Genomic DNA, 23,536 nt, shown 5'->3' on the forward strand with positions numbered 1-23,536 from the left:
CCAGAAGCAGCTACTGTACAGAAGACACATGAAATACACAGACAGTGCAGATTCATCTGACAAATAAAAATGGTAATTGGGGCAGTGTTACATTTCCACAAAACTTGTGCAAATGAGCTGCACATGCATATACATGTTCATGAAATTTGAGGTCAGCTCTTCCCACCTCTATCCCTCTGTTCTACCCAAATGCTCACTCCTACACCACCCACCACCCCCACACCCACCCACACCACCCCCACCACCCCACACTGCAGACCATTCCAGACAAGTCGCTAATTAACGGCATCAACGATGCCCGGTTGCCATGGGGACCGCCTGTAGCTGCCTGCGGTGCAACAGTAAACAGACAGAATGTGTCATAAATGCCAGCACACATGCACACGTGTTGTCTGTGTCCATCTCCCATACACTCACACACAAACACAGGGGCAAGAGCACACACACACACAGGCCAACACACGCAAATACTTGGCTTGTGCATTAAAAACGCACACCCAAACAAAGCCAAACAAACATGAGCGCGACATCCACATGCACACACAGGCTTTGAGTGTCACAGCATCGGCTCGCCATGTCTGGGGATACGGGATGATTAATCGCACTCCGTACAGATGGCCACACTGGGGAGAGAGAGGGAGAAGAGGAAAGCTGTCCTCTCTTCTCTGAGCGTCGTTGTCTGGCAGTGCTCTCTCTCCTCACTGGTCTCTGTTGACCCTCACGACTCTCTCTCTGTCGTGTGGTAGATTTATGAGTGGCTTTCACCGATTCACCGTCCTGGCAAGGTGTCAACATGACCCACATTAACGACAGTCGGTCTTTCCATCGATTCTAAAGGTCTTTAATGAAATGCACACAGGCAATCACACTCTTTCAAGTCGGATCTAAATGCCTCAGCCCACACAACACTCGCATGCCCAAACCATTAGACACGCACCTATAAATATATGCCGTTTGCCAAAATGTGAACACAAGCACACTACATATAATTTCGCTCACACAACCCTGCTGCTGTCCCCACACCTCAGCAGCCGGAGGATCCAACCTGAGCAGGATAATGATGGTGACGGTAGCAGAGGGAGCAATGAATTGTGTTAACGCTGAGTCACCCTCGTCTGCACACTGTCATTTAGACATGAAATAGGACAAAATGCTGCCATTTAGACGCACTGTAAGACAAGACACTGCAGGTCTTCAAATGTAGGAGTGATGCTGCCGTGTTACAGGTAGAATATCTGACAAATGGTTGTAGAAAATCTGGAGGGTTATTAGGCCATATTTCAAGATAAAACATGTTTAATAACCCGTTACCTTCCATTAGCAGCCTGCAAAAACATTCAACAGCTTTCTAGCTAACATTACAGTTTGACTGACGTTGCATGAAAATGATAGAAAAAGCGTAAAATTAATTCTAAAATATCTGGAGGGGCATGGTGCCATTTATCCAGACAGGATTATCAATTAACTGTTTGACTGCATCTGGTGTGTCTAACTCCCAGGCTCCCTGCGTTTTCACTATCTGTTGTTCACTATTAGTTTATTAGCGCTGACATGATCAAAACTTGCCACATTTGAGTTGTAACTATGGTCCACAGACATTAAGGAGCCGTTCTCTGGCCGTGCCCGTCCGTACTGATGTTAGAGGAGCGGTACAAGGTGCAGCAGCTCCCCTGCTGGACTTTAGTCACATCTTAAGTCTTACGCCATCAAATGGAGGAATTGGAATATATTACAAATGCTGGACTGGCACATAATGCAGCGAGTTCTCCTGTGCCATGTAGCTCACACTTCATCCCAGCATGAACACTACAGGCCCGAATGCTAAGCGGCAGGGGCAGATGCTGCACTGGGCTCAGACCTAAGAGCTGCAGGGCCACTGGGTTTAAAATAGAAGTACGTGCGAGCAAAACTTCCATTTCTATTGAGCTGGACACTGGTTGGAGATTTGTCTTAGCTTTGTGAAAAGCAAAAGAAAATCCTTTTCTCCACAGTCACATGTATCGCTGCCGTCCTGCACAGCTAACGGCAGAGATGTTCTGTCACAGCGCCGCCGGGACATCCAGCTGGCTTCACTGTGGCTTTAGGCTCACATGGCACTGAGTGAACTCAGGTGTCTTGAGATTTTTGCTTTATTATAAAAATGAAAGGTCAAAGAAGAATCTTATTGAAGTGTAATGCCACCGCTGAAGTCCTTTGCCCCCTGCTGAGCTGGTTTCAAAAATGGTGTTGAGTGGGCGGCGGGGCAGCGAGAGGGAACATGTGTGCCTGCGACACAGAGAGCCATCTTGTTAGTGCCGCGCTGTGCTGGATGTTGAACCGTGCCCTTCAGAATGAAATTCATATCCTGGGGTGAAACCCTTTTTTTTTTTTGTATAATTCATGACATATTTTGACACCAGCCCCATTGTACGGAGTCTGGAGCAGGCTACTCTTTGGTATTCACTTCAATCAATGTAATATTATAAAGAACAGTCTAAAATAGAGACATCAAGGAATGGAAACTGTAAAATGTCAAAAGGCAGAAATGAATTCATCTATTCAAACACTAAGCTTAGAAATAGTGTTTGTACCTGGGTTTCGTTTTAGTTTTAGAGACTTCTGGAGTAAGAATGAATATTAATTCTTATTATTGTCTACCCAAAATCTTCCTAATCTTCCAAACCAAAGTAAAACCTTCGGTAAATGGAGAAAGTAAATGTCTGGGGTGAGATGCCCTCTCACTGAAGTTCCATAGTTACACAGAAACGAGTGATGGGACACAGACACCATCCATCTTTTTACAAGACACTGTTCCATCGACATGATTGTGAAGCCGGTATTCTAAAAAAGTAAAGAAGTTACTTTAAATGATCATTTAATACAGTTTATACCAGATCTGAACAGACTCATCTGTTAGGGTGCCCTGGTGGTGTTCAGCAAACTAAAAGCACAACCACTTTCTTATCATGTCTTTGCTCTTGTTTCCTTTAATCTCTAAACTATCAATTAAAAAGGAGGCATAAATTACTCACCAAATGCTTAAAAATGTCACTTTACTTATTTCAAATTAAAATTAAAGGATCAACATGCAGTAAACACCCCAAAAACCATAAAAAAGAGCGCTGTAAATCTAGTCTGCTGCATTACAATCTATTTCGTTTCTTTTTTTCTTTTGGTCGATGTTCCAAAGTAGAAAATATGTTATTAAATGACACCACGCGGCTGAGTGTGACCTGTCTTGGCCGAGTTGCTAATTGAATGCTGGGATATTGTCACTTTGGCTTCATCCCAGGCGCCGTCGACCACATTACACCCTCATGTCATCATTCAGCGGAGACACCATCGTTCAGTTTGCACAACGCTCCGCTGCATAGGCGTCGGCTGGCTTCAGCATGACATCAGGGCACCGGATGCTGACCTACAGCCAGCACTTTTTACAGAAAAAATTGGAGAAAAAAAATTAACTCAAACTTATTTTTTAGGTTTCGTAAACAGGGAGAAAAAAAAAAACAAGTGTTTTCTGGGATCCTAGGGTGATGAAATTCATTTTGCTTCATGCACGACCCTCAGGAGTTTCACCCCGGAGAAAATACTAAAATGTGGAGAGAGGATGTTTTCCATGGCATGGCAGGAAAGCTGTGAAATGGAAGCACATTTGTGTGAAGAGGAACGGACACTCTGCAACGTGCGAGCCTGAAGCGGGCACATTACACAGGCGGAGGAAGGTGGAGACAAGAATGTGAGTGGGGGCTAATGGGGATAATATGGAGATGGAAAACAAATGGTGCTGCTGGGAGAAAACCTCCAGCTGTCCATGCCAGATGATTATGTGGTTTGTTTTGTTGACGTGAACTTCAACCTCTGCGAGATTTAACATTATTCATGTAAACAAAGAACAAAATTACAGAAAGAAAATAAACCACAAATGAAAAACTGTTGGGAGGGAGCTAGTGTTTCTTCAGCCTTTTTTTTTTTTTTGGCTGACATCTCCTGTCATCAGGTAAGGTTCATTATCGTTCTGACATTTAAAATGCTCGATCAATTGTGCTGCCGGGGCCGGAGAGATGAGATAATCCGACACGAGCGGGAGGGATTCGACTGCAAACAAAAACAGAAGGTGGCTCTCTCAGAGCGGCGGATCATTGACTGCACATTAACTCAGTGGAAACTGAGGAAGTGGCGCTACAGCTGAATCCGCTGTACATCTTATTAAATTAGATGTCACATTAATATGGTTGGTTTCACACGCAGCATATGGACTAGATAAGAGCCTTAGTCAAAAATCCCATTCTCGCTTAATTGCTAATGTTCCTTCTAATTTTATTTTAATTGCCTCTTATCCCGCCGATGTCCACTGACAAATGTGTCCAACCAGTCGGACCAGCTCTAATCCACCGCCGAGACCGAGAGGAGGGCAGCACACATCCTGGTCATTACGCCTGACTGATTCAGCCGGTCACTGGTGATCTATGGATCAGCTGAATGGGATTCGAAAATGAATTAGATTAGGTGGCTTTTCCCAGCTTATTCTCCTTCCTCTTCTTCTTGATCTGTCATTTTCCCGTCTCCTCCCTTTGCCCTTCTCATTGATTTTCTTGTCATACCAAAGGGCAATTTACTGGTATTATCCTCCTCATATACTCCCAATAATTGGACTGATTGCTCCGTGCTCCCAGACTTCCCATAGCCTCCTTGCTTCCAAATGACCCTTCAGCCCTGCAGAATCGCTTGTATTTTCTTATTTATTTATTTATTAAGCACACTGAAACAGTGGCCACAGTGTTCCGGCCGCCTCAAAGATAATATTGCATCCATTCTGTCTGCACTCTCCTGATGACCGAGTGATTTTGTGGCTGATCTGGAGATCTGACGGTCTGCTTTTAAAGTGCAGCGTGGCTTATCTCCCGCTTCCACTGACCTTTAAACTCTTTATGCACCTCTTGACTCCACCGCTGCTGCTTTTACGCTCATTCTTAATTCAACACAAAGTGAGAGTCGGTGTCGGAGTCGGAGCCACTACACCGGTACATGGCCCTGCAGGGTCGGAGCGAAACATGGAGCAACGCTCGCCGTCTCCAGCAGGAAACTTCAAGTGTGCGTCCTCCGTTGTTATCATCTTAAATTTCAGCAGTTTATTCATGCACGCTTGTGATGTTTGACTGTTTACTCCATTTTAACCTCTTTCAATCCAGTTTATTTTCATCTTTTTTTAAATCTGATACATTTGTATCATTTGTGTTTATTGCATATTTAACATTGTGCATTGTATTTGAAATGCTCACATCAGTTTTCATTTATTTCAAATGCCTTGTTGGTTTAAGGTGTTCAACAGATTCCCCTCTGCTTCTTCCTCTGTCTGGAAGACCGGACTGAAATGATGAAGTCATCAGTCAGTTTGCTTTCTGCAGTTTGGACTTTTTGGAGCCTTTATCATTTCCTCTCCCGTCTCGTCTCAACCGTGTTTTCAACCAGCCGGTTTGTTTGTCAGCAGGATTACACAAAAAACTACCACAAAATCCAGTTGACTCATCGGCCTAGAACAGACCCCAAATAACGTTTGGTACATATTCAGATAATGGAAGGGTTTTTAGAGAATAACACACAGAACTTGATGAAAAAAAATCATACGTATTCAAATGGATTGTGTCCATGAGTCAGTACAAATAGGGACTGCTGGGCCTTGGTGGAGGTGTGCGCTCTGCAGAGTGCTGTTCAAGTTTTTTTTAATCGATTTGTCCAAAAACAGCATTTATTGGTCTATAAGAACAGAAGCTGGTCCGACTCTGTGGATATGAAGTCAGGCGAGCAGACTGGAGTGAGTAGTTTGGAATCAGACTCCAAAATCGACTTTCTAACAAACATGAAGATAATGGCAGGGCTTCACCTCACCACCTTCAACTGCTCCGCCATAATGAAATCCCCTCCACACTATCATCTACTTTGCAGCCGCACCGTCAGGCTCCAGGCTTTGGTCCATCCAAGATGAGTGTAATTGGTTTCAAGAATTATGAACAATGACTCCAAAGAAGCAATAACCTTAAAATGAGGCAGAAGAAGAAAAGAGGAAGACATTTTAAATCAGACGAGAAAGATATTCATCGACTGACATTCTTTCGCCAAAACAAACTAAATAAACTTTCATTTTTTTACATGACTGAATAATCAAACTGACCTTTAAAGGACAACATCATTTCATGCAGTTTTACTTTGATTATATGTGGCGGACCCTGCCACCTTTTCTAGCATCAAACAGTGTTCTGGGACTTTATTTTCCTCTGATAACAGCTCGTTTATATGCTCCTGAAAAAATAAGTAGTTCTGAGTTTGTGTTATTCCCTCATTAATATTGTAAATATTAACATTATGAGTCTGCATTTCTTTTCCAATGCTGCTTGCTGCCCCTTACATAGACTTGAAAACATGCTCTCTGTGATAAAATGCACAAAGCACCATCACTCCTCCTGAGAAAAGTATTCAAGGGTTTGATCGCTTGCTCAGTTTTGGGCCTTTATTTCCAGACTATTTCTGTTCTCCTGTATCTTTTTCTTCCATCTCTGCATGCCGCTGTCTTCTTCACCCAATAAAATAGAAACCCTGTGGGGAGTGACATTTCACAGCCCAACAGGGAGAAATAATCAAAAAGGACAAAATGTTAACTCGAACCTCCTTCCATTCTCTCCGTTTACTGTGTTAGTACCTGGAGCAGTCTACAAAGACCTCTCTGTTCCTGGGTCACACTTCTTTCATCCCACTTCCACCTGGCTCGACCTGCATGAACCCTGCTCTCCTCTCGCAGCCGTCTTTCTCCCGCCTCACCACCACGGAGTCTGTTCGCATCTCTCTGGCTGTTTAAAGTCGCTTTTTAGAATCACACTTTGTCCCTCGTGCCGCTCGCCACACTGCTTCCTGACACGCCACGCACTCGTTTTCCCCCTCACCTCATCTCTCCTCACTCCTTCCCCCTCTCGTGTTTATCCCTCGCTCTCGCTCTCAGTCTGTTTGTTTTTCCCTCCTGCGGGTGCTGCATCGTAAACACGACGCGTCCAGCGGCGAGTTGAAGAGCCTCTTTTTAACGCGAGCCAACTGTCACACACTAATGGGCACGCACACTTCTAGCTGTGTGACCAAACCTTACAGTGAGCTGTACATCAGCAACAGAAACATCAGCTCCTGAAAGGCCCACTTGCTGGGAAACACACACACACACACACACTCTCAGTGTCACTGAAAGCTGACAAGTTAGATATGTTTATTGGCACTTTAATAAAAAGTTTCATGTGTATGCCAGTAGGTCTGAAGCACTCATGTTACAGCCTCCCACACACACTGACACACACTCTCAGATAAACACTTCACACACCCCACAGTGTTTCTAGTAAACACACCCTTCTGGGGGCATCTATCCCCCCATCACTCCTCCAAATCTCTCCATCTTTTGATGGCCCCCCTTTTCTCTTTCATCTCTCGCTTTCTCTTTTGTCTCTCGCTCTGTACGTCATCGCCCCCTCACTCTCTCTCTCTTTCTCCATGTCTGTCCATTCCTTTCTCCTCTGCCTTCACTCTTCAGAGGGCTCTTCATTTCACTGGAACGATGGATGAGAGGCTGGGGCCATCTGCAAGAGCTGATAAAACCACCCTCACACACACACACACACACACACACACACACACACACACACACAAACTCTCGTAGAAATACATACAGAAACAATGAGACAAACAGGAACAGAGATGCAGATGCATCACTAAACCTGTAAACACACACACACACACACTCCAGTGAACACAGCGGTACACACACACACGCACACACACACACACACACACACACACACACACACACTACAGCCTGACATGCAGCAGTTATGTCGGACATATGCGCCGAAACCTCTTAGACATATTCTGCACATCAAGAGGGAGAAAAAGAAAAGAAAACCGAGGGAGAGACAAGATGAAAGGAGATGCCAAAAAAAAAAAAAAAAAAAGTGTAAAATTAACTAGATGAGAGCTGGAATAAAGATGAGCAGGGAAGGAGTCGAGGAAGCGCGGGGGTGAGGGGGGCAGGAAAAAAAGACGTGCAAGAAGAGATGGAAGGCGGCGAAGAAGTGTGGGTGATGAAGATGCAGGGAGGAGGAGGAGGAGGAGAGGCGGGAAGAAAACGAGGCATGGACACGAACAGCCTGCAGGACAGATTATGTGGAGGGAATCTGAGAGATGAGGACAGACGAGGGGTCGGTCAGCATGATGGAAAATGACTGAATTATGCTAAAAAAACCATAAGAATAACTTCCTGACACAACAATGGCTTCCACTGTGGCAGCTTCGCATACATGATGGAACTAACTGCTTGGGTGTCTGTGGGAGCTAAATCTGAACAATGCTCATTAGCAGTATATACATTAATAATTAAGCTGAGTATTATTGAAAGTCCTGCGTGTTGAGGCCATTCACAGTCTCGTATCTGTCTAACTGGCCCAACATGAGGGCTCACACTCAATTAGTTCACAGCAATTCTCCTTTCCAGTGATCACAAAGACCACCGACTGATGTGCGAGCCGCTGCACTGACAGACACGTCCCGGCGTTATAATACGTCTGCTCGTTTCAGCATTTCAGAAACAAAGACGTGCTGGGGCTCCTGTCATACTAATGCAGGGCCGCTGGAGGATTTGGGTGGGGGGGGCTTTCACAATGGCTGCCGCCGAAAAATCCATCCAGGAGGCCTTCTTCAGTCGCTCTGTTTCTTCCATTAACATGCAGAGAATGGCTTGTCTGCCAGTCCGACTGAGTGGCCACGCTCTCAGAGGAAACGCGCGGCTGCTGTCACTAATACCAATTAAAACTTGTGACTTTGCCTAAGAAAATGAGGTCAGATTCATGTTGTGATTAGGTTGGCTTTTCTCTGCGCTGCCTTGGCAACTGAGGGTCGCATATTCTAGAAAAAAAATTTAAAAAAAATCATCCCCGAGAGAAATCACTTCAAAACAAGCAAACTTGGTTGGTTTACTGGTACAAAGTGCCGCTGGGCCACATTTGACAGGCCGTGCCACAATTAGATTATTGATCTAGCATCCATTGTCAGCTTTTTTAGCACAAAAAAAAAAAAACAGGTCAGAATTCATTTTGGCATACCTGAAGATCTTTCTCTTCTATTTAAAAGGCTTTTTTTCCCCAAAAACGACTTTAAAAAATGGTCCACAGGCTTGTGTTGGCGCCAGAGAGACGGGGGAAACACTCAAACTGTGATTAATACAAAAGCAGCCTTTCTTCAAGCCAGCAAAATGTTTGTGAAGCTGTGACGTCACCACGCCCAGAGTTCCAATCACACCGACTGCACAGGCTTGTGAGGACTGACCAATTACAGCAGGCTGGGCTTTATGGGAGGAGCTTGGGCCTTAAAGGGAGCGTTCAGATGGAGGATGAATAGAGGTGCTGCAGCAATGGACAATCTGTGATTTGTTAACATTAAGCATGTAAAATCCGTATAGAAACATGGAACCTTTAAATCTCAGATTTAGCAGATAATCATCTTCTATGATGGTACCAAATAATCCACATGTGTTACAGTAACACACACAGTATTAATGTCTTAATGGAAAATGAGCGTTTGCTGCCTGAAATTGTACTGGCAGTCTGAACTTGATTATTTTCTCTCAGTCGTCTCGTCTCTTCATCACATGCTACAGATCTTGAAAAAAGATCTTATACAGGACTGAGATCACAAACAGGAGATCACTGACAATCCTTCAGCCCAATGTAAGCGTCCCTCTGATGACTTGCCTCTGATTATTTCAACACAAATTACAACAGAGCCCCGCGTCCTGAAGTCCATTAATGGATCTGACATTTTAGTATTAATGGGCTGCTGAAAACTCCCTCGATCAATGATTGGTTTTATTGAAGCAATTACTTCTCCCGTAACTCCCGAACATTCCTTGTAGTCGTTGTCTTTGTAACTGAGGCGGTCAGAAAAGAACATTTTTTTAAGGTTGAAATCCCCTCCTATCCCACAGCTTCGACACTGAGAGATGAGCAATTTCGGGGGCTATGGACATTTCTTTTCTTCATAGAATAAAGAAATCGCCTTCAGTGAAAGCTTTCTCAGAAAATGATTGCATGTTCATTTCTCGTTTTTTAAAACGCATGCTGGACTGAATGCTCACTTGGAAATTTCAGGGACAGTCGCTCCCTCCCTCCCCGTCTTGTCTCACTCCTGCTGAATAAAACACACAACTAATGAGACGCACACGCACACACAACTGAGAATTGTTCCAAATTAAGCTCACCATTTTGCGTACTGTGCGCAAAAAACCCCCAGAAAGTGCTGAGTCTCACAGAGGCCGGCCTTCACTGTAAACAAGGGGCCTGATTAAAACTGACACGGACGGTGCAGACAGGGGAACTCGCTAATTTAAGCTAACGGTACTCTAATGTGAACATGTACAGACATGTATTCAACACAAAGAGCTGAGATAGGAAAAGGACCGCGAGACTGGAGAAAAGGAAATAATTACAGAATAAAGAGAGTGCGACACCTTCGAAGATAGAGATAGGAAGCCTGAAGATATGGAGACGGGGGAGACGTGAATAGGTAAGAGAGACGGAGAGGAATGAGAAAATGGCATCCAGGTATGAAAAGCAGGGGGAGAATGACAAATAGGACAGTGTTAGCAGAAGAAAGAGGGAGGGATATTGTGAAAAGAGGAAACAGGGGACCGGGTGTATATAAAGAGAGGCAGGAAGAGAAGGGAGGAATCCGATCTGGAAATAAACAAGCAAAGGAGGGCCAAGAACGATGGAGGAACAGGGGGACTAAGAAGCGACAAACAAGGAGAAGATTTCCATAGAGAAGGAATGGAGGCAGGGCGAATCAGAGAGAGGGGAAGGATGCAAGAGGGGGGAGACAATAGGAGATGTACGAATAAAAGGAAAGGAGGGGGGGTGAGAGGGGAAAACGACAGAACAAGAGCGTAAAAATGAGATGAGAGAGGAGAGAATAAAAGCAGAAAGTGAAGGGAGAGCTGCAAAAACAAATCAGCGACACGAGAGAGAGAGAGAGAGAGAGAGACGAGGAGCCGACGAGGGGAAAGAACAAGAGAGGTAGAGATCGAAGAGGAGGGAGAAAGGGGCCAAAATAGACGGGGGGATACAATGGGAGAACAGGGTGAAAGAAAAACATGGAGAGAAATATGAAGCCGCAAAAACAAATCAACTGACAGAGCGGTGGGAGGGAAAGGTACGCGAGAGAGGGATGAGAAATGACGTGGAGAGAAAGAGTGAATAATAACTAGGAAAACTAGCACGGAGGAAAATAGGAGATGGGAGATGGCAACAGAAAAGATAGAAAGTGAGGACAGAGGAGGGATGATGAATGAGAGGAGTTGGGAGGAAACGAGGAGAGAGTGGATCGGCTGGAAAAACAACATAAACGATACAAATATGAGAGCGGGAGGAGGCAGCAGGGATTTTTTTTCAATTATAGACACACAAACACACCAGTATGGATGCAGACACCTGTACATGAAGTGAAGCCCACGTACATACACACAGACGGGGAAGCCGGAGGAAACTGATAGTGACAGCAGGAAGTGAGGAGGGCAGATGGAAATAAGAGAGAGGAGAGCGAGAGGGATAATACGAGGACACATACAGTGTACGGTATGGAACAGAGTGACACTGAGATGAAAATACAGGCAGACGGATTTATGGAAATAAAACATGCCACTGCTTTCTTTACGGCTCGGTCTGGGGCGCGTGGTGGACGATTTATCACCACCGAGAAAGTTCAGAGTTACCACTGCGCCTTCGCAGAGCGAGATCAGTTGCAGTTAATTCAGCGAGGATTGTAAGAGAGGTCAACTGACTCTGATTAGGTTTCCAACGCTGCATTTCCCTCCTAACACTGGACTTAAATTAGTGAGTGCCTGTGAAAAATGGAAGTGTACATATGGAAATGAGAAGAAGAACTGCTGCAGAAATGACCTTCAAGCGGTTATTAAAACCAACAGCAATATATGGAGCTGCCTATTTTTCTAACTTTAACAATTCTTTGAATAGTCCATCTTCCTCTTTGTGCACAATAGTCCACTTTGCTTGAAGCCTGTTGCACGAGGCGAAATGTGAATGAGAGCCGAGTCTGAGTGGAGAGTTACGGGATTGTTTCGTTATTCAGGAGCGCCGACAAGAACTTCGATCACCTGGAGTCACCAAGAGCAGGAGGTGTGGAGATATGTGACGGCACGTAGAGTTTGTGTGAGCAGGCACATTTTAAATCGTGCTGATTATCTGGGCTGAGCTGGCAGACATGTCACTCAACCAGAAACATCTGGAAATGCACAGCAGGGGTCATATTCTAGATTTTAGTTGTGTTATATCTGTATGGGACAAGATTTTGGTATTAACCGTCACGTATGAGCGAGCTTTGTTTGCACGCAAGTCCAGGAGGAGACCAAAAGTGATGGAATGTGATTTCTGAACCGCTCAGGAAATCTTTGCACAGACGTACATTACCTGGATATCTTCCAGCGACACCAGAGGGTCTGTTGCACCAAGAGGCTTAATTACCATCAGAAAATAGCTGACGGGTTCAAAGCTAATAGAGAAAATACCATCTGAAGTGAAAGCAGCTCAAACACTGGCTTCTTTATCATCGGGCCCTGACATTTCTCTAAAAGCTCCATAATGTCCAAGTTAATAATCCCTTTTGGGAGACATGGATTTTAAGTTACGTCTCAACTCTACATTGTAATTTACATGTAGTGATATTATTACAGCGCTCAGGTTTGGATTTATGCTCTGTGGTTCCAACAGCCAGCAGATATTAAATCTCCTGCTACTACTCTGCACCAGCAGCTAACTCTCAAACTCATGTTTTGCTTTGAAATGAACAGTTCTCCTCAATGATGCCTAAGTGTTTGAATTTCTGCTTGAAACTCATCACTCATCTCTGCATTGTTACTCCTGCGTGACATGTATCCGCTCACTCATCCAGCTACAACAGAGCGATTTTCCTGCAGGAATGATTTAACTCCTGCTCCACAAGTTTAAACAGGTAATCATTACAGCTCTCGTCACTGGGAGGAGTTCTCTATCACTGTAGTGAGGAACTGCAATGACTCCAAAATAATCTATGGCACTGATTTCCTGTAATAGTTGGGATTTCCTTTACGACACGTGGAAGCAAGAGCAGTAAAACTAGAAACTGAGAGTGTGACGGAGCATTTCAGAGAGTGCACTCATGCATGTTTCCCCATTTTTCACTAAGCTACGGTCTTTGAATGACAATAGATTCTAGTGTTCGCCGACTGTACGCGCCGTATCGATTCATGTGCAAAGCAATCAGGGGGCAAAATATCCCACAGCCCTTTCAATTGTTGAATATTTGTAATTGAAATGTTCGACTCCATATCATTAGCAATGATTTCTTTGCAGGTTTTACATCATTAGCAATGATTTTTGTCCGGCTGATATGATAAATGAATTTAGAAACGGTGGGACGACGCACACAGCGAGGAGAAGGGAAGGAAAAGCACCGGCGAGGCAGAGAAGGGGGGAAAGAAAGTGAGACAGTAATTGGACAATACTACCTAATGCATGAGCAGAGAATTGAGTGGTGAGTGCACTAATGGAGGAGAGGGAGAAATGTCACTCCATAAAATACTGGGCTAATTTGGGCCCATAATTGCCATGTCGCTGAGTGGCAGAGACGGAGCGGGGAGGGAAGGGGGGCATCGCATCAAAAATAGATGTGATCTGACCGAAGATTATGTGGAAAAAACAGCAGAAAGAGAAAGGACACGCGGTGATGGGCTCCTTCACTCCAACACGACACCCTCTGCAGGAGTTAGTCAGCTCACGTCGGAGCCTCTCCACACATGACCTTCCCAAGGTCAGGGGTGCTTTCTTTGGAAATTACACCCTGTTTGGCAGCGTGTGTGTCTGTACCTGCGGTGCTGGTGGTTTGCCCTCCTGCAGGTGTGTGTTCCCGGTGTTCTAACACCTGGTCAGAGGTCCTGGATGTTACTGGAGTTAACAAGGCGGGGTGTGAGCGGTGTGCACGTCTGCCTCCATTTTTCCTCCTTTCTTGTCACAAGTTTAAGCTAGCTCTCACCTCTGTTTGGGTTCAACTGGTTCAGGGGAGAACAGACACACTCGGTAGTTCTGGTAAAGTGTGTGTTCGCTTCTGGTGACCCTGATTCATCTTGGCTGCATGGAGCAGAGTGTGAAAATGTAATTCTGGTGACTGACAGCAAGGCATGCTCCAACTCGCTGCTGCAACTGAGGTGTCTGCTCCTCTGTTCAAGAATCAAAAGAAACATCCATCACATACAGCAGTTATTTATACTCATGTTTTATGTTTTTTACCAATTAGCAAAAGTTAGAAGTTTCTCATTCCTGCAATCTCTTCATGCCATGCATACGAGTCACAGTTGTACAGTTGTACATTCCTGACACATTTCAGGAGGAAGCTCTTGGATTTGTGCTCCAGATCACACAGTGTCCACACTCTCAGGACTTTGGCTGGTTTGCTTAATTGCAACACCAGAGAATGTAGGAATTTTGCCAACGTTCTGGCTTCAATCATTGTTCTGGGGACCTTATTCTATCCTGAGAACAGTTTGCTTATAAGTTTGTATTGTTACCTCGCTAATATTATAAATATATAAATTCTGACGTTGAATTTCATAGCATCCCTTTAAAAATCAAGACAACAACTCCCATGATCTCCACTTGCGTCTGTGAGAAACCTCAAATTACACACAGTGCCTTTGACAGCAGGTGATGAAAAACTCTATATTAAGTGTTGAGGTAAATAATTTGCTGAATTTCTAAATCACAGGAATTTAAAATGACACAAAAACAACCTGAGCTCTGTCACCGGCAATTACACAGGTGACTCTTTGTGGCGAGTGGAGAAAAAGACATAACGGCGCTGAATGATGACACGTGGACCGGCGTGAGGCGCGGTGTGTTTGTACTGTGCACATGAAGTTTACAACCATGTGTGGAGCTGCACCTCTAATGAGGCCTCAACCTGTTTCAAACTCAGACTCGTTCTTTGGAAGATGATGAGCGCACACACACACACACACACACACACACACAGCGGCGTTGTTAAAGGTATTATTAATACATTGAGTGACGCATGCAAATGTGTTCCATTAAAGGAAACAAACAAGAGAAAGAAGCATGTCGGGCTGGGCGGTGGAAGCGCAGACAGATGTGAGTGAGGCTGCTTGACATATTGAGGAGAGAAGACAAGTGATTTATGGGATGAATTATGGGATGGCGGCTAAATCCGTTTTGTGATATTCAAATTAGAGCGATAAGGAAAGAGAGAGGATGGAGGTGAGGTGCCGCAGCTCCCTCCAGGCTTCCAAGTGCTGCCAGAGAGAGAGTTTTCATTCCTCCGTCAGCTGCATGGGTAGCTTCTCTTCTTCCTCAGCCAACTGAATGACACATGACAGCAGGAAGGAAGGGAAGTGAGAAGGGAGACAAGGGGGAAGTTAAGGGGAGGCAGAAACACAGGAAGGAGGGAGGAACGGCAGGATGTGCCGTCTTGACATGGTGACATGGTGGGAATGTTAAAAGAGGCTGCAGAGAAACATCTGGAAATGAGGTGATCAAATACGAGAAATGAGAGGAAAATGGAAAGAAAGAGGGACAGAGAAAGATGGAGGATGGATGAAGTGGTCAGCTACATACATGACAGATATGTGTGATGAGATGCTGATGATCAGCAGATGGATGGGAAAACAAGGAGTGTGCTTGCTGCTCCCTCGCTGATGGCATCAGATACAGACACATGTCACTCTTTACTCCTCTGCACACTGAGGATCGATCAGACCACCCCAACCTTCCATTTTTCCCAAAGCCATATTTCCCCTCTCTTTACTTTACAGCAGTAACATGATTTCGAGCTTGGGTAAATTGTCTTCATCATCCACTTATCGCACTGTGGGAGTAAAGGGCTTCTCCCGCTCGCACTTCTTGGAATCAGCTTCACATCTCACCAAGCAACACTGATCACAGGGCTTATGTGCCAAAAGGTTGGGGCGGATACATTGGATGTGAAAAGTGGCTGCCGCAGAAGAAAAATAGATTAAAATACAAAATGTCAAGGTGCTGCTTTAATACTCTCCCCCCTCTGCTTCCCTCCCTGCTTGCTTGATCCCGAAGCAGGCAGTCCATCCCTCCCTGTCAGCCTCCACAGGGCTGCTGCTGCCATCGTGCTATGACATCCATCACTCCTCATCCTCGTCTCTCCCCTCCATCTCACATCACTCGCTTCACACCCTCGCCTTGTTATTTTCTCTCTCCATGTTCCTCTTGTCTCTCAGTCTTTACCTTAAAACACCGCATTGTGCTTGCTCTGCTGTATGATGCCTCATATGTTCAAGCAAACATTGTTATATATGATTTACAACAAGAGCAAATACAGCAGCAGTCCAGCTTCTTCACTCGCAGAGCTGCCAATTATAAAACTACTTTTCCTAACTGGTCTTTCCTGATTCATTCTAATTCTTATATATTTTTAACTGAATGTAAAGTGTAAAGATAATCCTAAAGGTATATCAAAGTCATATTAAACATGACACTTACTCTGGGCTCATAGAGGAAACAGTTGTGAAAAAAAAGGGACTGCATTCAGGTGAGGGTGCGAATGTGGAATATAAAGTCAGGTAACACGGCTGAGTAACTCCTTTACCAGCCTGTAAGATGCAGTGACTTGTAAAACTGTGTGGAAGGATATTACACCTCTGTAAATACACTGTATCACAGCCACAATTATATAATCTGCCGTCGTGACAACTGTCAGGTCGACGGCGGAGGAGTCAGGATGTGTACATAGTGTTAAAGTGGAGCGCTGCACTTGGTGACAGCTGGAGCTGAAATTGTCATTTGGTGCAGATTTCATGTCCAGTAGACAGATGTTATTACATCACATTAAAACTTCAGCTCTGCAGGTTGTCCCTTACACAAGCCTCAATCCCATCACGCTTTAAAAACTCCCACCACTGTTTCCTGTATGACTGAAGCACTTCAGGAGAATCATACTGGCACAAATCCACTGTCCCCCTGCAGTTTGCTTACCAGTGTGCAATCTGCAGTCTGGCACCATTTCTATCTGCTTTCACATCTTCATTATAAACTCACTTTTCATCAAGTGCTGCAGCTACAGTGTTGACAGTAATACCAACTTGTGGTGGAAGGTATCCGCTGCCACTCTAAGGTGCATGTCAAAGTGATAAAACAACAACTGGAGAAACATGATCCAAAGATGCAAAACAAGAAGAAAGTAGACTTCGAACTGAGGTGGGTTTTGTCCACCGATGACAAAAATAGGAAGACAGTGTCCACACCAACTGCCTGCAGCAGGTTCAGCGCTCATTTGGAAGTGCAGTTCTCTTCCCTTCACCACCTAAATGTTAGATTAACACAGTGTATTCAGAGTGTGAATGCACTGAATAGCTGTCACAATAGAAAACCATCTGCAGCCCCAGACAGTCACAGTGCAGACGCAGCGCATCAGCAGGGGGCCCGACACTGCGACTCTGGGTCGGTCCTTTAAATAAAAGCTGAGCAATGGCAGTTTTTAATCCTGCTCTACATCTCTCAGTGCACACAGTCCATCCCGCCTTGTTTGCTTGCGTTGCTCTCTTGTATCCTCTTTGCTTTCTTCTCTGCTCTCTCCTCACCCGTCTCCTTCACCTGCTCTGAAAGCTCCATTAAAAAGGAGATGAGAGGATGAGATAGAAAGCTTTCCTGTGCCTTTTATTTCCCCCCTTTATCTATTTTTCTCCCCAGAACAGAAAATGAAGTCAAAGAAGCGCAAAAACAAGCGTGTACATAACAGATTTGACCTGTTGGATGTTTGCTCACAAACAGCCATTAGTCTGTTGTCTCTACACGCGATGACACATTTCCACGCCGCCGTCTTGATACGTTGACTTCTCCAACGTTTCTATCAATTTCCATCTGTTTTCTGACGCTAGCGCCCTCATTTCCCATCCCTCCCTCTGATCTTCCTCGCTCCTTCCCTACTCTAGCATTTTGTGCAGGACACATGATTTTTGCTCTCATACACGAGGAGCAGCCTTCTCACCACAGTACCACTCCTGCTGACACACCGCAGCTCTTGTTATGGAGGCGAACACACTGAGCGAGAGACTGACGGAAAATTCAACAGCCCCATCGCCGCATGAGTTTCAGTTCAAAGTTTAATACTGCTGCGGAATTCTCAAACGCCATTCGCTTGTCTAAGATTTGCGTGTGGGGCGTCTGTATCGCTCTCAAGAGGCCACAGAAGTGATTCCATGTTCGCGCCTTCTAATCCAAGTTGCTTTGCATGCCTCGAGTGACCAAAGGCCCATAGCGTGACAAGATTTTCCAGCCTTTCCTGCTCTCCACCTTTCAGTGCGTCACTCGTTACAAACCTTGTCACAGCCCTTCAGTAATAATTTATTCATCTGTCCCTCAATCCTGGCATTCCTCTATCCATGCCTTCCTGTGCTGAATGTGTGTGCTTCATTCATATTGCATAGTAATGGTGGTGGGGGCACCGCGATGACACGTTTCATGGCTCAACTGCGCGGCTAAATGGCGTCGGAAGGTACGGGGGAGAAAAGAGGGTAAGTGGTGGAGAGAGATGAGCAAAAAGATTTGCAGAGGGAGAGAAGCCGTGCTTGAAGGCGGAGGACAAAAAAGGATGTGGAAAATATGTACATTATTTTGAGCGGAGAGGAAGGTGGGAGGGAAGACCGGAGTGAAGCATGGGGAGCTGGAGAGGGAAAGCACGAGGCGGAAGCAGCAGAAAAGTCCTTGAAGTGGGAAGGTCACAAGCTATTCCATGGCTACTCCTCACAGACAAGCTGCTGAAAAAAACACTATAAAGCCAAAGCAGCCGTTTTCTCAGAGAGAAGCATCACACAGTCAAAGTGAAGAGGTCGTCAGTTCTGTCTGTCTGGTCTTCTTTTCCCATCCCAGGTGTGAATCTCAAACCTACGATGATTTGAACGTTGCTCAGGAATCTGAAGTGTCAGATAAACGCTCACTGAGCCTCGTCAACTATTTAACTAAAACAACTACCCCTGGCTGAAAGATTAATGGACTCAAAGTCAATTGAAATGAATGTGTGCGCGACACGACTAATCATTCCTCCCCCTCGCTCAGAACCAAGAGACGGATGAGTTGTTTGATTGGAAAGCTACTGGTGCACATCGAATTCAATCACATCCCAGGAGTCTAAAAAATCACTGCGTGAAGTCACCGGGCAGCGATGGCAGTCTTTTTATTTACAGCATCCAAGACGGTGGGGGGGTGCGAGAGACCAGAGGGACTCCAGGAATTTATAGTTTCACAATTGCTATAAATTCTAACATGCAGACAATAACATGATAACATCCATCAGCTTCCCTTGTCTGCTTGTGTGCACTGCTCAGCCTCAGACTGCAGATTTCTGACAGGAAGCTGAACTGAAACACAATACACAACTTGTTTTTTTAGCTTCCCGGCACTGTTTAAGAATTCATTACACTTTTATTCCCCTCAAGCACAATCCTCCCGCGTTTAGCAGACTCCAGGCTTCAGACCAAACATAACCCAACACAGCCGCTCCGTCCAGCAGCTGAGGTCAAAAATCACCTTCATCCCTCAACGTTGTCTCTAACACCCGGTGCAGTTTGTTTTTATTCTGGTAAATCAAACCTAATTCAATTCCATTTCTCACATTCTTTCAGCTGCTTTATTGATTTAAAGTGGCTGTCATTACCATTTAATTGGCAGCCTATTAACGCTAAGAGAGAAAACAGCAAAGAGAAAAGCATTAAAGAAAGCAGGACGACGGTGGAATGAAGAACCAAGGAGAGAAGAGTGAGTCGGGGTACAAACGAGGGTGAAGGGCAAAAGGACCTGACAGCCAGAGAGCATCCTGGGATCAGACCTCACGGCGACAGAGAGATTTATACAGACAAGACTGCAAAAAGGTGCATGTACAGTGTGGAGAGTAGATATATAGAGGATATGTACTTGTGGACAGACAGTATGGCGACCTTTGTGTCTTCTCATGTGTGGAGGAATGGCCGGTCCTCTCACACAGAGGGCACAAGGACACACACTCTCCGTGGCCGTTCAACAGAAACGCATGTATAAAGCAAATGCAGTCCTCGCTCTGAACAAAGGCAAACACATCCTCACGCACTCATGCAGAAATGCACATGCACACAGAGAAATCCTGTCATCCCACTCACAGGCCTCATATGGCGATGTGCGTTTATAATTGCACTGCTGAGAGCTACAACATGGATCAATATGACGCACCTCTAATTTCTGCAGCTGGGACTGTGTGCACGTGTTCATGTATACTGTACGTGCCAGTTAGATGAAGACATCCTGTAATCTCTCATCAATATAAAGCTCCATTAATGATATTTTTTCCTGTACTTTGGATCCCAATGGGAGTCATCAAACCGCTCTGAGGCTTTTTGCAACTTTCACTTCATTGCTCTTTTTCTCTGAGGGAGAATCGTTCTTCATCACATACAGTCATCCTGAGGGCAACGTAGCGAGACGTGTTCTCTGCATTAAACCCGCCGTGTGGTGCACAGGGCAGCCGTCACACATCACCTGGGGACCCACTCCAGATATAAGCCAGTGCTTTAACATTTAGTAGAACAACCTTTTATATCTGTTCCTGGTGCCTGCGAGGGACACCAGAGCACTGGAACATAACCGATGCAACCACAGGAAGACATGCACACCACAAACTGAAAAATACTGACCAGACACTCTCTCTATATACGGAGCTATTTAACACTCATTTAATACAAATGTATCACTTACAGCAGCTTTAAATGAAGGCAACATTTGCCATGAGGCGAGGAAGGAGACTCTAATGTGATGCCACGTTGCTCTGCAAGCCAAGTGTATATGACATATGGGCTAAACTGATGCTGCCTAAATTTAGCATGCTTAGCGGAAGAGAGAATGATGTCGTATAATTAAACTTGGAAGCAGAGAGCTTAATGTGCCAAGTTGGGATCTGGCACTTTACCACTCAATGTTGCAGCATCTCAGTGATACAGAAAATGAGTTTAATTTGGTTTCTGTGCTCCTTTGAACCACACAGAGTGTTGTTCAGTGAGATAAACATGTTCGATGTGCAGCACCTGAGCTGGCTGTTAAAGGTGCACTCTGCAGTTTCTCAACGAAAACAAACCAGGTGTCTGTTTACATCCAACAAATGTGTTCAAAGCGTTTCCTTCCTCATCAAACATTTGCAAAGACTTTTTTTTTTAAACATTTTAAACATTTTTGAAACCTGTATTGTTTACATCCATGTTGTTTCCTTGTCAGCAGGTGAGTTACCAGCATCTCTGAATTAGTGAAGAATCTAAAGCCATTTGCAGGAGCGTGCATCATGTGTGAATGAGTTAGAACAAACGAAACTGTAACCCACTAATAAAACCACTGCTCCACAGTGGTGGTAGTGATAAAAGAAACTCCACAGGGTACTTTAAACATCTGAGTTAGCACATTACTTGGGAAGAGAGCCAGATAGACTGTTACTTGGAGTTATGTAGGAAATAGTATGTTTGTCTTTTAACCACAAATCACTTAAAATACTGTATATTTTCACCAAATCTCAACTTGCAGGTTTTCTCCCCAGACTTTGAGAGTCACGTTTCAGGAGGGACCACGTGTGGTCTCCCTGAAGACAGCATGGAAAAGGTCTCCAGGTCGTTCTGAGAGCAGCCCTACCTCAATCCTGCCGGTGTCTGGCTGGAAGCCCCTGGCTGGGTCCTCGGTCGTCACCCTGCACTGGATGGCGCAGCCGTTCACCCGGATCTTGTCCTGTTTGAGGTTGAGGTCCGGCAGGCTGCGGCCCTCACACACGTGCAGCTGGGCGTGCACCAGGTCCACACTGTTAAAGTGAGAGGGAAGCAGTGAGGTCAATCAGGTGATTGACGGCCTGAACATTGTGTGAACAGCCTTAAATGTCCCCTGATGTCACAGTGGGGAACACTTTTTCTCTGTTAACTCCACAGTTTTAAAGACCAGTTAGGCTTTTTATTGAATACAAACATCTTTAGCAATTCTTGGCCTCAACTCACAGAGCGGCTGGTGTGTTTGCAGCAGACGTGAGGATTTCTGCAGCGCTTTATATTTGAACAAATTAATCTATGATGCATGACAAGAAAACAATCCCACATGGATGCCTCTTAATAGCCTAAACAAAGTCAACTAATACAAAAAAAACCTTTGTTTGTAATTTGATTTTGCTTTAACGACGACTCCTGGGGAGGCGAGCAGGAAATGGAGAACCCAGTTTTAGATTTGAAAACAACTACTGAAATAGCAACATAACTTCTGTTTGACCAGGAGCTAGTGCGCCTCCTTAGCTGCGTTATATAGAATCTCATCCTCTGGTTCTATAACATGTAGAAGCCCTACATCTCAAACAACTAGATCAGAGTTTTAGATCTTAAAAAAGGGACATTTTTGCTTCGGTTAAATTCTGTTCTTTAACAAATGTACATACAAGTCAGTGCATCACAAAGAAACTCCAAGAAACCTCAAGCAGGTCTGTGACCAACGAAAAGTACAATACAAATATGACTGATACGAGCAAAACACTTCAAGATTGTGCCACTCAGCCGACACATTAAACCTCAGCTGGAGAGGGATAAGCTCTGTGATAATATCTTCTTATCTTTTTATAACTAATAGGTAAAAAATCAGACCAGATGAAAAATTGTCATCTGCAAATCCCATTACACAAAAAAACAACAACTACTTGTCTTATCTTCTGCTTCAAAAACAAGTTTCTCAAGAGGCAATTCCCAAACTCATGACTGCTCCGCATCCCATCTCAGACCTCGTATCTCAAGACGTCCAACTAGAACTTGATTCTTCTATCAGCGCTCATCCGTCACGTCCGTATCGTTGTTAAGAATCCACAGGAGCCTGAACGAATCCAGGACGAAAGCTGTTTCCGTTCATTCGTCACTGCTAGTTAGCTTGGTGTGGTGAACAAGAAAGGACGGGCCATCAAATAAAACCATGTATTCAAAGCTTAATGGATGTCAGTGGAGGTGATTATAACATTATAATACTGTGCAGGTTAACATCACTGTTAGCTTCTCCAACGAGCTGACTCCAGGGTTCGCTTCTAGTATATTTTATTCAGATACTTCTAAAAATGCATTTTTAATACATTATGCAAATTTCTAATTCAGTAACAATTAATAATTCAAATGCCAAAGGTGAAAAAAATAAGTTATTTTCTCCTATTTCCTGCATTATAAAGCCTCAACATCCATTTAGGCTCATCTGTATGCATTTATTTAAATGTGACGCTCAAGTGAGACTTGCTGGCTTGAGCTTCCTGACCTCTCACACTCTAATGCATAGCTGGAATGTATATTGGTATTTTGTCATTGTTGGGTTTTTTTCCTAGACGATTTAAATGCAGCAGTGGACGGACACGGAGGGCGGGGACACATAATTCTGTCAGCGTCCCCTCACCCAACGCACTGCCAAACACAAACAGACCACTG

At 44.6% G+C, this 23,536-nt stretch overlaps 2 protein-coding genes across 4 annotated transcripts in view; both read right to left on the bottom strand.

Moving 5' to 3' along the window:
* Positions 1–23,536, bottom strand: part of LOC119027839 (pyruvate carboxylase, mitochondrial-like) — a 288,386-nt gene that overhangs the window by 175,559 nt on the left and 89,291 nt on the right. For all 3 annotated transcript variants that reach the window (XM_037113321.1, XM_037113320.1, XM_037113319.1), the window contains one exon: positions 21,738–21,900. In XM_037113321.1, coding sequence (XP_036969216.1) covers positions 21,738–21,900 — 163 coding nt within the window. The remainder of the gene's footprint in view (positions 1–21,737; positions 21,901–23,536) is intronic.
* Positions 7,195–11,947, bottom strand: LOC119027841. Its single transcript, XM_037113325.1, has 2 exons — positions 9,111–11,947; positions 7,195–7,601 (listed from the first exon to the last, which is right to left on the bottom strand). The coding sequence occupies exon 1, from the start codon at positions 11,696–11,698 to the stop codon at positions 10,646–10,648; it is 1,053 nt and encodes a 350-aa protein (XP_036969220.1). The 5' UTR covers positions 11,699–11,947; the 3' UTR covers positions 7,195–7,601; positions 9,111–10,645.

Source organism: Acanthopagrus latus, chromosome 10, assembly GCF_904848185.1.
Source record: "Acanthopagrus latus isolate v.2019 chromosome 10, fAcaLat1.1, whole genome shotgun sequence".
NCBI classification, from domain to species: Eukaryota; Metazoa; Chordata; class Actinopteri; order Spariformes; family Sparidae; genus Acanthopagrus; species Acanthopagrus latus.

What these genes read in the sequence shown, in the direction of transcription:
- LOC119027841 (XM_037113325.1), bottom strand. Translation starts at nt 11,698, where the DNA reads ATGTTTTATTTCCATAAATCCGTCTGCCTGTATTTTCATCTCAGTGTC.